Source organism: Lampetra planeri, chromosome 44 (assembly GCF_965212315.1).
Source record: "Lampetra planeri chromosome 44, kcLamPlan1.2.h2, whole genome shotgun sequence".
Lineage (NCBI taxonomy): Eukaryota > Metazoa > Chordata > Hyperoartia > Petromyzontiformes > Petromyzontidae > Lampetra > Lampetra planeri.
Window position 1 is genome coordinate 3,809,009 of NC_136150.1, and position 11,471 is coordinate 3,820,479.

Genomic DNA, 11,471 nt, shown 5'->3' on the forward strand with positions numbered 1-11,471 from the left:
GAACTTGAATTGTGAGAAGAGACAAGACGTTGGGAAATGAGTGACAAACAGTTACTCACCAGTGACTCACGCACCAGGGTCGCAAACGGGTACCCGTACCCGTACCCGACCTCTGCCGCAAACTGCTCTCTGCAGATTGCCATTGGCCGCAACCCTGCCGATGAGCGCGACGCGCGACGAGGAACGTCTCCACTACAAGGTCCACGGCTTCCCATGATCTTGAGAAAAACTCTTTTATTACGACATCAGGAACGCGATTAAAACGGCTCTCACTCTCAGGGGCACACACCACCTCCCTGTGGGCTCCCCTCCTCACTGCGCCCCCCCCCCCCCCCCTACTCATCCCCGTCCCTCAACACAAGTTGGTCACGATCAGGACTGTTCACCTTTGCTTGCCCTGCCCTGCACCCTGCCTGGCGACCGGCCCCGCACCCTGCCTGGTGACTTATCCTGCACCCTCCCTGAGGACTTATCTTGCACCCTGCCTGAAGACCGGCCCTGCACCCTGCCTGGTGACTTATCCTGCACCCTGCCTGAAGACCGGCCCTGCACCCTGCCTGGTGACTTATCTTGCACCCTGCCTGGTGACTTATCCTGCACCCTCTCTGAGGACTTATCTTGCACCCTGCCTGAAGACCGGCCCTGCACCCTGCCTGGTGACTTATCCTGCACCCTGCCTGAAGACCGGCCCTGCACCCTGCCTGGTGACTTATCCTGCACCCTGCCTGAAGACCGGCCCTGCACCCTGCCTGGTGACTTATCCTGCACCCTCCCTGGTGACTTGTCCTGCACCCTGCCCGAGGACCGGCCCCGCACACTGCCTGAGGACTGGTCCTGCACCCTCCCTGAGGTCTGGTCCTGCACCCTCCCTGGTGACTTATCTTGCACCCTGCCTGAGGCCTGGTCCTGCACCCTGCCTGAGGACCGACCCTGCACACTGCCTGAGGACTGGTCCTGCACACTGCCCGAGGACTGGTCCTGCAACTTACTCCTTGTGAACGCCCCGCCTGAAGATGCCCTCGCGGGAGGCTCCATATCCTGCACCCATCGTGGGAACGCTTCATCTGGTGACACCCCACGCCGCACCCTGCGCTGGGCGTCATGGTGCGGCATGCAGGGGGACAGCGGGGACCCTGGGCCTCGCTCACGTAGGCGGCAACGCAGAACCTGGAGGGCACGGGGGGTGGGGGGGGGGGCACGGGGAGGGTGAGCACGGGATGCGGAGGGGTGGTGAAGGTGACGGCGGTGGTGATTATGGTAATGAGGATAATGGTCGTGTTGATATAAGTAGGGATGGTGGTGGTGATTGGTTGTGGTGGTAGTAATGATGGTGATGGAGGTGATTGATCATGGTGGGAGTGGTGATGATGGCTGAGGAGAGGCTTGTGGAGCCCCAATGCACAGATGCCATATTTTCTGTCCGTCTGCTAAAGCAGAGGTTTAGGGAATTCCAAGAGGACCTACATCTCTGCTTTATTGACCCGGTCGAGGCCTATGATACCATCAATAAACCTGGGCTCTAGGTTGTCCATCAACCCAGAGCCCAGCCTTATTGTTCCTAACTCTCTGCTCACAATCATTAAGGACCTCTTCATGATGATGGGCGGGCCCGGGTAAAGCTATGTGACTGGGAGTCAGAGCCATTCCCTGTTTACCTTGGGGTGCGACAGGTATGGCCCTCTGGCACCTACATTAATTAATACAATTTTGACTACATAGTTCGAGAAACTTTTCATGGCTGTACAGGAAGAATTTCCAGTTGGTACAGATACAGTGGGAGGCTGATCGATGCTCGGGTGCGGTCGAGTGATGGCTCCCTATTGGTCAACCATGTTACGTTCGCTGATGGACTGGTGATTGCAGCTCAATCTGAGGAGGAGTAGGAGGCGCTGCTGCTGAACCTGAAGTGTGCTACAGCCCCTCCAAAACGAAGCACCTCGCTGGGTATTTTGTGTCATCAAACACTCCACCCCATCAACAACTCCTCATTGGTGGGGTAGTTGTGGAGAGAGTGGGGAGGTTTCCATACCTGGGCAGTGTGCTTATGACCAGATCTGGTTTGACAGCATAGGTCTCCCGAATCAGTCGAGCAGCATCTTTTCATCATCTGCGTAACGCGGTGTGGACGCTACCCGGTCTGTTGTTCCACACAAAGCTTTGGGTCTTCTCAGCCACAGGCATGCCCTCCCCCTTCTCTATGCTTGCAAAATGTGGACCCCACTAATGGAACATCTTCGCCGGTTAGAAACATCCAAGCTGGCTTGCCTACGATCCATCCTAGGTTTAACTAGGCTGGATTGTGTTAGGAGCTGACAAATCCTGGAAAAGATCTGGACACAGTCCCTTCAGTGAGCTCCTTCCAGCAGGCAAGGCTGCATTGGCTGGGTCATGGAGCCCGCATGCCCAGCCACTGCATGCCTAAACAGCTTTTGATCAGCCAAATAGGAGGCTAAACAAACACTGCACGGGCTAGAGAAGAGATGGAATGATGTGGTATGAGCGGATATGGAGCCAAGTACACTTGCTCATAACTGGTGCCAGCGGTGTCAAGATCAGCTTCTGTGGAGAAGGCTCTTGAAGGATGCTACTTGACAATTGGAGGCAGACGCGCTCCAGCAACAACAGAGGGCAGAGGAGTGATCTCACAACAACGAGCGGAGCGCCGGGTGGCCTAAACATCGCAAGTTGGCACAGTAGAGATGGCACAGGTGGTCCATCGGCAAGTCATCTCAGTCAACCCATGGCACCTGGGTCTGTCCTGTGACCTGTCAGCGGGTGTTCGACACTTCACGTGGCCTTAAAGTGCACCTAGCCAGGCATAAGCGCCGTGATGACGTCACCACCACTTAGTGGCGAATGGCGGTTGTTATTGTGGTGGTGGTGGTTGGCTCACCGAACTGGAGATGTTTGCGATGAAGATGGAGTCATGGAGGCCCCTCCTTTCCACTTGCACCTCCCTCCGCACACCTCCCGGGGACCTGAAGGGACGGGGGCCACGTGCGGGGCTCCACAGCTGGAGGGAGGAATCTGGGGGGTGCGAGGAGACACATTCCACTCACTCCCCTCATGCTCGCTCACATGCTCACCCTCTCATCCTCACGCTCACCATCTCGCTCGCTCACACGCTCACCCTCTCATCCTCACGCTCACCATCTCGCTCGCTCACGCTCTCACCCCGTCTTATGCTGAGCTGCATTCCTCCGCTCCCCCTCTCGCCCTCTACGTCGGGGGCCCCGCTTAGGATGCTCAGCTCAGTCGCAGGGGTCCCAGCGTCCGCATTCCCCTTCCCAGGGGGCTTCTGCCCTGCACAGAGGGGGGGGGGGGTCTCTGAAGTAGAGACCGAGAGAAGGGCAAGGGGGACGAGAGGGAAGGGCGATGGAGGAGGCCGTGTACTCGGTGGCAGATGACGGAGAGCTCTGCATGCTGATATGAGCTACCCGTCGAAGGCCGTCCAAATGCGAGAAGGAGCTGCGTGCAGAACGAGAGAGAGCGAGAGAGAGAGCAACATAGTGAGAGAGAGAGCGAGAGAGTGAGCGAGAGGTGGGGGTTTTACATAAAAGCTAAGTTTAAAAATGTAAAAAAAATTTTTTTTACGAAATGATGAACGAAGCAAAGTGCCGAATACACCGAGCATCTTCTTGTTTCCACTGATGGTAAAAAAAAAAGAGAGGGGAGGGCGAGGCCGACGGGGAGCGTCTCACGGGCGACGAGGAGGTGTCGAGTGAGCTGTCTCTGCTGCGCGACGAGGGTGACCAGGAGGCGGTGGTTGAGCGCCGGGAGGTCGCGGAATGAGTGGTGAGCGAAGAGGAGGAGGAGCAGCGCCACGAGCAGCGCCACGCGGCGAGACCACCACGGGAACAGCCACACCTCGTCCTGTGCCAACAACCCCCATCTCGTCACCAACAACAACAACCCCTACCTCGTCACCAACAACAACCCTGTCTTGTCACCCACCAACAACAACCCCACCTCGCCATTCACCAACCCCACCTCGTCACTCACCAACAACAACCCCACCTCGTCACCCACCAACAACAACCCCACCTCGTCACCAACAACAACCTCCACCTCATCACCAACAACCCAACCTCGTCACCAACAACAATCCCACCTCATCACTCACCAACAACAACTCCAACCTCGTCACTCACCAACAACCCCACCTCATCACTAGCCTCACATCGTCACCAACGTTCCTCGCTTCAGCAAGACCACATCTCGTCAATAGACCAAACCATCGCTACACCTCGTCATCACGCACGCGTCCCCACCACAGCTCATATGAACGTACCTTGTCAGCATACAGAATGATCACTTCGTTAACACACCTCGTCACAATGCAATAAAGACAATCTCATGGCATGCTGTGCCTCGCACAACCTCGTCAAATATACCACAACCCTCACCTCTTCACGTTCACCTTTCATTCTCAACCCTTCGCCTGGTCTACTACATCGTCACTCACTTCGTAACCACATCACCCTGCCCCTTCACCTCGTCATACATCATCACACCTCATTACACCAATCCAGTCACACCCCTCAACATCCGTCCTCACCACCGTGTTGCAATGATCGTCGCTCACCTCCCCCCCACACTCTCACCTCGTCACCACCCCCTCCACCCTCACCAGGTGAGCCCCACCCTCACCAGGTGAACACCCCCCCCCCCGTCACCAGGTGAGCCCCCCCCCCCTCTCACCAGGTGAGCTCTCCCCCCCTCACCTGCACGTTGGGTCCTGCGGGAGCCCCCCAGGTGATGAGGGTCGTGACCCCTCGCTCCAGCAGCAGCTGCGCCGTGAGGAGCACGAACAACCACGGCCTGCGGCAACCACCACCACAACCAGAACTACCACCACAACTACTGCCACAACCAAACCATTTAGCAACCACTACCAGAACTGCACCCCCATAACCAGAATTATACACCCACACAAATCAGCAACTATACCCACACGCCTCGAACTACCACCGCGACCACGACGACCATCACCCCCAGAACTCCACCCAACCACAGCCGACAGCTCTCCCCAATCCCCCACGATCTCCCCCCCCCCCCTCGCCTGGCTCTGGCGGTCGATGTGGCCGTGGTGAGGATCCAGGCGAGGGGGCAGCAGAGGGCATAGAGGAGGGCCGCGTGGAGACCCCCCAGATCCCCGGCGAGGAGCGCGTGCAGTGCCGAGAGGCGGCGCAGCGACTCGGCGAAGAGCGCGCGGCTCTCCAGCGCGCTGCCCCGCAGCTCCGAGAAGGCCACGCGGACTCCTGGCGTGGGGGGGGGGGGTGGTGGTGGAGACGCACGGGAAGATCAAGGAGATGCACGGGAAAAATGCACGGGTAGATAGAGACACGGGGAGGCAGGAAGACACCGGGACAGGGAGCTGTCCGCCTGGTTGCAGCTCACTAACATGCACACAATGCTTACACCAGCGCCACTCGCTCGCACCCTCACTCCACTCACCCGTAACTCACCAACTTGCCCACACCACATCCAATCTATATCCTCCTTAACACCTCCCTCACACTACCCCTCCACCCCTCTGACTCTCTCTCCCGTGACCACTCTCCCCCCCTACCTCGCGCGCCCTTGCCCGCTCACCCTTCTGCGACTGCGCCAGCGCTCTCCTGAGGCTCTCCCCGCTGCGCGCGGCTCTGTGCTGCGCCCTGGCGAACTCCCCCTGCGAGCTGAGGATGCTCTCCCCGAGCTCCGCGCTGCGCCGCAGCTGCCGGGAGAAGCGCGAGGAGCCGCGGGCGAGCACGGAGAGCAGCGACTCCGCGTCGTCGCGCCACGCCTGGGGCACGGGGACACGGGGCAAGGGTTACAGAGGGCATGGGGACATGTCGTATGGCACGGGTTACAGGGGTCACGGGTTACAGAGCGCGGCACGGGTGACAGGGGTGACAGGGGGCACGGGTTACAGGGGTCACGGGTTACAGAGGGCGGCACGGGTGACAGGGGTGACAGGGGGCACCGGTTACAGGGGTCACGGGTTACAGGGGGCACGGGTTACAGAGGGCACGGGGACACGGGGCACGGGGACATGGGTTACAGGGGGCACGGGGGACAGAGGGCATGGGGACATGGCGTATGGGGACAGGGGTCACATGAGGCATGGGGACAGGGGGCACGGGGACATGGGGCAAGGGGGCACGGGTTACAGGGGGTACGGTGGCACAGCAGAGGGCAAGAGGCCACGGGGGCAGGACGTATGAGGAGGGCACGAGCAGGGGAGGGGCGAGGAATTTGGGAGCATAAAGGAGTCACGAGGGACGCGGGGAGAAATGCCAGGGGCAGGGGTTGAGAGGGCACTTGGAGAGATGAAGATGGGGGAAACGAAAGGCATGGCAGACAGCATTGAGGGGGAATGAAGGCAGGGGGCTTGTCAGAGGGAATTACGGAGGCGCTGCGTATGTCGAACATTTTTTGCACCAATCCTACTAATCGGAGGTGCGGGGGAAAAGACAACGAACTAAACAGAAAGCAGTGCTAAAGAAATTAGTTTTAAATCTAGCGTTACAAGTGCAGCGTAGCTCCAGCGGCTTCCTAACATCGATAGGAAGAGAGAGCGTTCCAGACGGCCGCAGAAGCAGCGCATCTGAAAGCGCCACGCGATGCGGTCACCGCCGTCTTTGTTCGATGGCCAGCAGCCAAAAGCCGCTGCTGCTGCTGCGCCGACGACGAGCGGAGTTCACGTGGCGGTGTATGCTCATCGACGAGGTCAGCGAGGTCTCGTGGTTCATTTTTTGGCAGGCGCTTTGTGTGTGTGATGAATCGCGACCCGACAATGGAAATCGTTCGGCAAACGCAAGCCAATGCAGCTCAGCGAGCACTGGAAGGATACGGTCGGATCTTGCAGTTCCCGTCACGACCACGTGCCAGAGAGAATGTCGTGCACGCTGGTAATGCTTTTTTTGGCAGACGTCCCGTAGAGAAGCGGAGTTGCTACGATGTCCAGTATGGGCGGGTCAGCAAGTTGCAAGGGCCAACAATGCAACAACGACAACAACAAAAAACGATAGGAGTGCGAAATCGAGAAAAGCGCAAGCGGGTCGCACGAAACAATAATGCGACTCATACTCTTAGGTTGTTTTCGGTAAAGTAACGTAGGTAAAAATAAATAATAGAAATAATAAAAGAAATAAAATAAAAGAATAAATCACTAGAATAAATAATAGAGATTTTTTCCTTTTAATTATTTTATTAGTTCTATTATTTGTATTATTTATTTTAACATACGTGTATTTTATTTTATTTCTTTTATCATTTCTATTACCTTTATTCTTTATTTTTACCTACGTGACTTTACCGAAAAAAACCGAAGACCATGTGAATCCTTGCAGTCACGAAAGCGTCAAATCTATAAACAACGCGACTCCCATTTTTCAAGCGTTTGTCAAGCAAGGCAGCGACAAAAAAATACCCCCCCAACAACAAAAAAACAGTCCCAGGCCACACCTGTGCCCGCAGGTGGTGGCACACGCTGTGAGCGTGCGTGTAGAACTCCGTGTAGGCGCTGAACGCCACGGGGTCCATGCTCCGCGTGCACGCGCGGGGGTCACGCGGCCTCTGCGGGCACGAGGGCAGCGCCCTGCCCGCAGCCCTCAGGTGGCACCGCGTGAACGCGAGGGCCACGCGACGCTGGGCCTCCTCGCCCAGCCGCTCGCAGCCCGCGCGCAGCTCGGCCAGGGCTCGGCTCCAGCAGAGACCCAGACGCGGCTTCGACGACTCCGCCTGCATCTCCATCATCATCGCCACCCTCGCCATCGCCCCGCCTCCACCTCCTCCTCTACTCCGCTCCGCGCTGGGAGGGGGGTCCCCTTCTCCGACCGGAGGACCCCGTTCGGAGGATGGGACCCCGCTAGGAGGAGGAGGAGGATCCCTGGATGGGACCTCGCTCGGAGGGTCCTTGGATGGATCACCGCTGGTAGGATGTTCCCTGGTCGGTGTCGAGGAACCGTGGCTTTCGCATTGCGAGAGAGATGCGAGGAGGAGCAGGAGGACGAGGAGCCGGATGACGAAGTGGTGGAGGGAAATGGCGAGGAGGGGGAGACGCGAGGCCATTTGCGAGCGGTCTTGGGATGAGGAGAGCTGGGGAGGGATTCGAGGGTACACGTGAGGAGCGGTGGTGCGGCCGTTAGCGCACTGCGCTATCAACCCGAGCTCAATTCCCGTTCCCAGCCTTAAAGGAGAACCTGGTGCGGTGTGGTAAACATCAGCACGGGGGTGGGGGGGTGAGAAAGGGTGCTGGTCACGTGTGTGTGTGTAAGCTACCTGTGTGTACACGTGTGAGTGTGTGTGAAGCTACCTGTGTGTACACGTGTGTGTGCAGCTACGCGTGTGTGGAGCTTTCCCTGTGCGTACACGTGTGTGTAGCTACCTGTGTGTACACGCGTGTGTGTGTGTAGCTACCTGTGTGTACACGCGCGTGTGTGTGTGTGTGTAGCTTTCCCTGTGTGTACACGCGTGTGTGTAGCTTTCCGTGTGTGTACACACGCGTGTGTGTGTGTAGCTACCTGTGTGTACACGTGTCTATCCCGTGTGTAACTTTCCGTGTGTACACGTGTGAGTTTGTGTGGAGCTCTACGTGTGTGTACACGTGTGAGTTTGTGTGGAGCTCTACGTGTGTGTACACGTGTGAGTTTGTGTGGAGCTCTACGTGGGTGTGTGTACACGTGTGAGTTTGTGTGGAGCTCTACGTGTGTGTACACGTGTGAGTTTGTGTGGAGCTCTACGTGTGTGTGTGTACACGTGTCTATCCGTGTGTACACGTGTGACTTTGTGTGGAGCTCTACGTGTGTGTGTGTACACGTGTCTATCCGTGTGTACACGTGTGACTTTGTGTGGAGCTCTACGTGTGTGTGTGTACGCGCAAGTCCTCGTGAGCACCCCGGATTCAAATCCCGCTTCTCCCCGCGCGGCAGCCAATTAACCTTGTCACGTGATCCAAGCCCCCCCCCCCCCCCCCGTAGTAGCCCCGCCCCAATCCATTAACGCCACGTTAGCCACGCCTCCCAATGGGCTCATGATGATTTAATGAGAAGAGATGAGATCAGCTCCTCGCAGTGCAGAGGGTGCTCCAGATGTCTTGTGACCCCCAACAAATGACCCCTAACAGTTTTCCTTTGCATATGCATGTGTTAAATAAATACATAAATGCTGAAAAGATTAAGTTTTAAAGAATTAAATGGGGGGGTCACAAGATATCTGGACCACGCAGCAGAGCAGTAAGTTTCATCGGGTGGATCGCTACATCGCAGGATACTCATCCAGCAGTGGATTGACCATGGCTGATGACGATGAGCCCATCACCGTCCCAACCACACCCGACGGCATGTGCAGGCCTCTGCCTAATTAAGCAATCAGCAGCGATGAGGCTTAATTGACTGCGGTGATGTCATTAACATTCCACGAATTACCTGGCGATGCTGCTGCTGCGTCGCAAGTGGTGCACGAGCAGAGACAACTCAACACGTCCCGAGTGTCAATAACAACACCGTTGCTGTGTGGGGCCTTAGAGGGGGGCAACTATTATTATATTATTATTTTATTATATTATATTATTTTATTATGTTTTATTATTTCCATTCTACGTGACTTTACCGAAGGAACCAAGAAGATGAATACCTGCATGCAGTCACGAAAGCTTTAAATCGAAATTTATTTTGGCGACGTTTCGGGGTAACGGCCCTCCTTCGTAGCACGTGAAATTATAACATTGACGGGAGTGTTGCGGTTTAAAAATAAATAAATCGAGATTGAGTTTAACCATGACAAGCCCTGCTCATCATCATCAGCAGCAGTGGGCTCACCAGGTGTTCATAATGGCCATGTCCCAGAGTTCTAAACAATTAATACTGGTAGGAGCCCACTGGTTCCACCAGCCCACAGGGGATTATTGTGTCCGTCCGTCGTGCAGGGAGGGGCTGGGTGGGGAGGGGAGGGTGGGGATGGGCTGGGTGGGAAGGGGTTGGGTGGGGAGGGGCTGGTCACCCCGTGGTGCCCTTATAAAAACTCAACGTTTAACCTACTCACGCCGGCTTGTGCCCGCCCTCACAGTCGGGCATATTTGCGGAATACACCACGCCGCCGTTGACCCTGCAGGCCATTGACCGAGCAACCAACGTTCCTACCAGCTCCCTCCGCAGGAATGTGTTCTTGATTTGAAGCTTTCGTGACTGCAGGAATCCATACTCTTTGGTTCTTTCGGTAAAGTCACGTAGGTAGAAAAATAATAGATCACGACGTTTCGAAACAATTGGACTCCTAAATGGGACCTTTTTTGCCAGGTATCAAAATATGAAAAAATATAATAGGTTTAACCCCTTCTGGCATTAAACCAAGAGATGTGAAGATGTTCAAACACTAAATAGAAACATTTTTCAAGGAATCATGTACTGCATTAAGGGGCCGTCCATAAATGACGTCACGCATCTGGGGGGAGGGGGGGTCAGACATGTGTGACGATGTGTGACGAGGGGGGTTTGAGAAATGCGACGTCACATCAAAAATGCGCAACTTTAAATAAATATATAATTGTTATAACAACACTAATTCTTATAACAGCACTCCTACAACATCAGAGTGCAGCGCCACATTAAATACGCACTACAATGACAATACTGTAGTTTAAAGCGATTTGAAGCATGTTTTATTTGGGGGGGGGGGGGGCAGAGCTTTGTGGACGTTATATTTGAGGGGGGGGGGGGGGTCTGACTTTTTGTGACGAGGGGGGGTGTGGGTCAAAAATCGTCCAAAATCTCGTGACGTCATTTATGGACGGCCCCAAACCACACACGGTACTTGTGTTGAACATGCAAACAATATGCTCTGATAATATTTGCATTGTCTTTTTAACTGAATGGCCTACACCAGACAGAGCAACATTCTTTCGGGCCTAGTCTCACCAGAGTGCGTACGTGTGTTTCTAGATTTGAAGCTTTCGTGACTTGCAAGGATTCATATTCTTAGGTTTTTTTCCGGTAAAGTCACGTAGGTAAAACATTAAAATTATTCATTTTAATATTTTTTTTAATTAAAATTATTCATTTTAATTTTTTACCTACGTGACTTTATTAATTTAAATATTTTTTAAATTAAAATTATCAATTTATTTATTTTACCTACGTGACTTTACCGAAAAAAGAACCTAAGAATACGTACTTGTGGTTTAATGCAGGCTTGATTCCTTGAAAAGGGTTTCTATTTGGTGTTTGAACATCTTCACGCCGCCTGTTTTATTGCCAGAAAGGGTAAAAGGGGCCGTCCATAAATTACGTCACGCGATTTTGGACGATTTTTGACTCCCCCCCCCCCCTCGTCACACGGACGTCACAAAAAATCAGACCCCCCCCCCTCAAATATGACGTCACAAAGCTCTGCCCCCCCCCAAAACATATTTCCATTTTGAAAATAAAACTGCTTCAAATCGCTTTAAACTATTGTCATTGTAGTGCGTATTTAATGTGGCGCTGCAC

At 54.8% G+C, this 11,471-nt stretch overlaps 1 protein-coding gene across 2 annotated transcripts; it reads right to left on the minus strand.

Annotated features, from left to right (window-relative positions):
• Positions 1–350: 350 nt before the first annotated feature.
• LOC144732826 (uncharacterized) lies at positions 351–8,893 on the minus strand. 2 transcript variants are annotated; one of them, XM_078614439.1, is made up of 9 exons: positions 8,407–8,893; positions 7,453–8,374; positions 5,596–5,788; positions 5,063–5,261; positions 4,725–4,821; positions 3,702–3,873; positions 3,175–3,327; positions 2,894–3,027; positions 351–1,167 (listed from the first exon to the last, which is right to left on the minus strand). In XM_078614439.1, exons 2-9 carry the CDS (start codon positions 8,056–8,058, stop codon positions 373–375), a joined length of 2,349 nt encoding a protein of 782 aa, XP_078470565.1. In that variant the 5' UTR covers positions 8,059–8,374; positions 8,407–8,893; the 3' UTR covers positions 351–372. The 2 variants fall into 2 exon arrangements, with proteins under 2 accessions (XP_078470565.1, XP_078470566.1); XM_078614440.1 differs by having other exon boundaries at positions 3,175–3,303; positions 7,453–8,893.
• Positions 8,894–11,471: the final 2,578 nt, after the last annotated feature.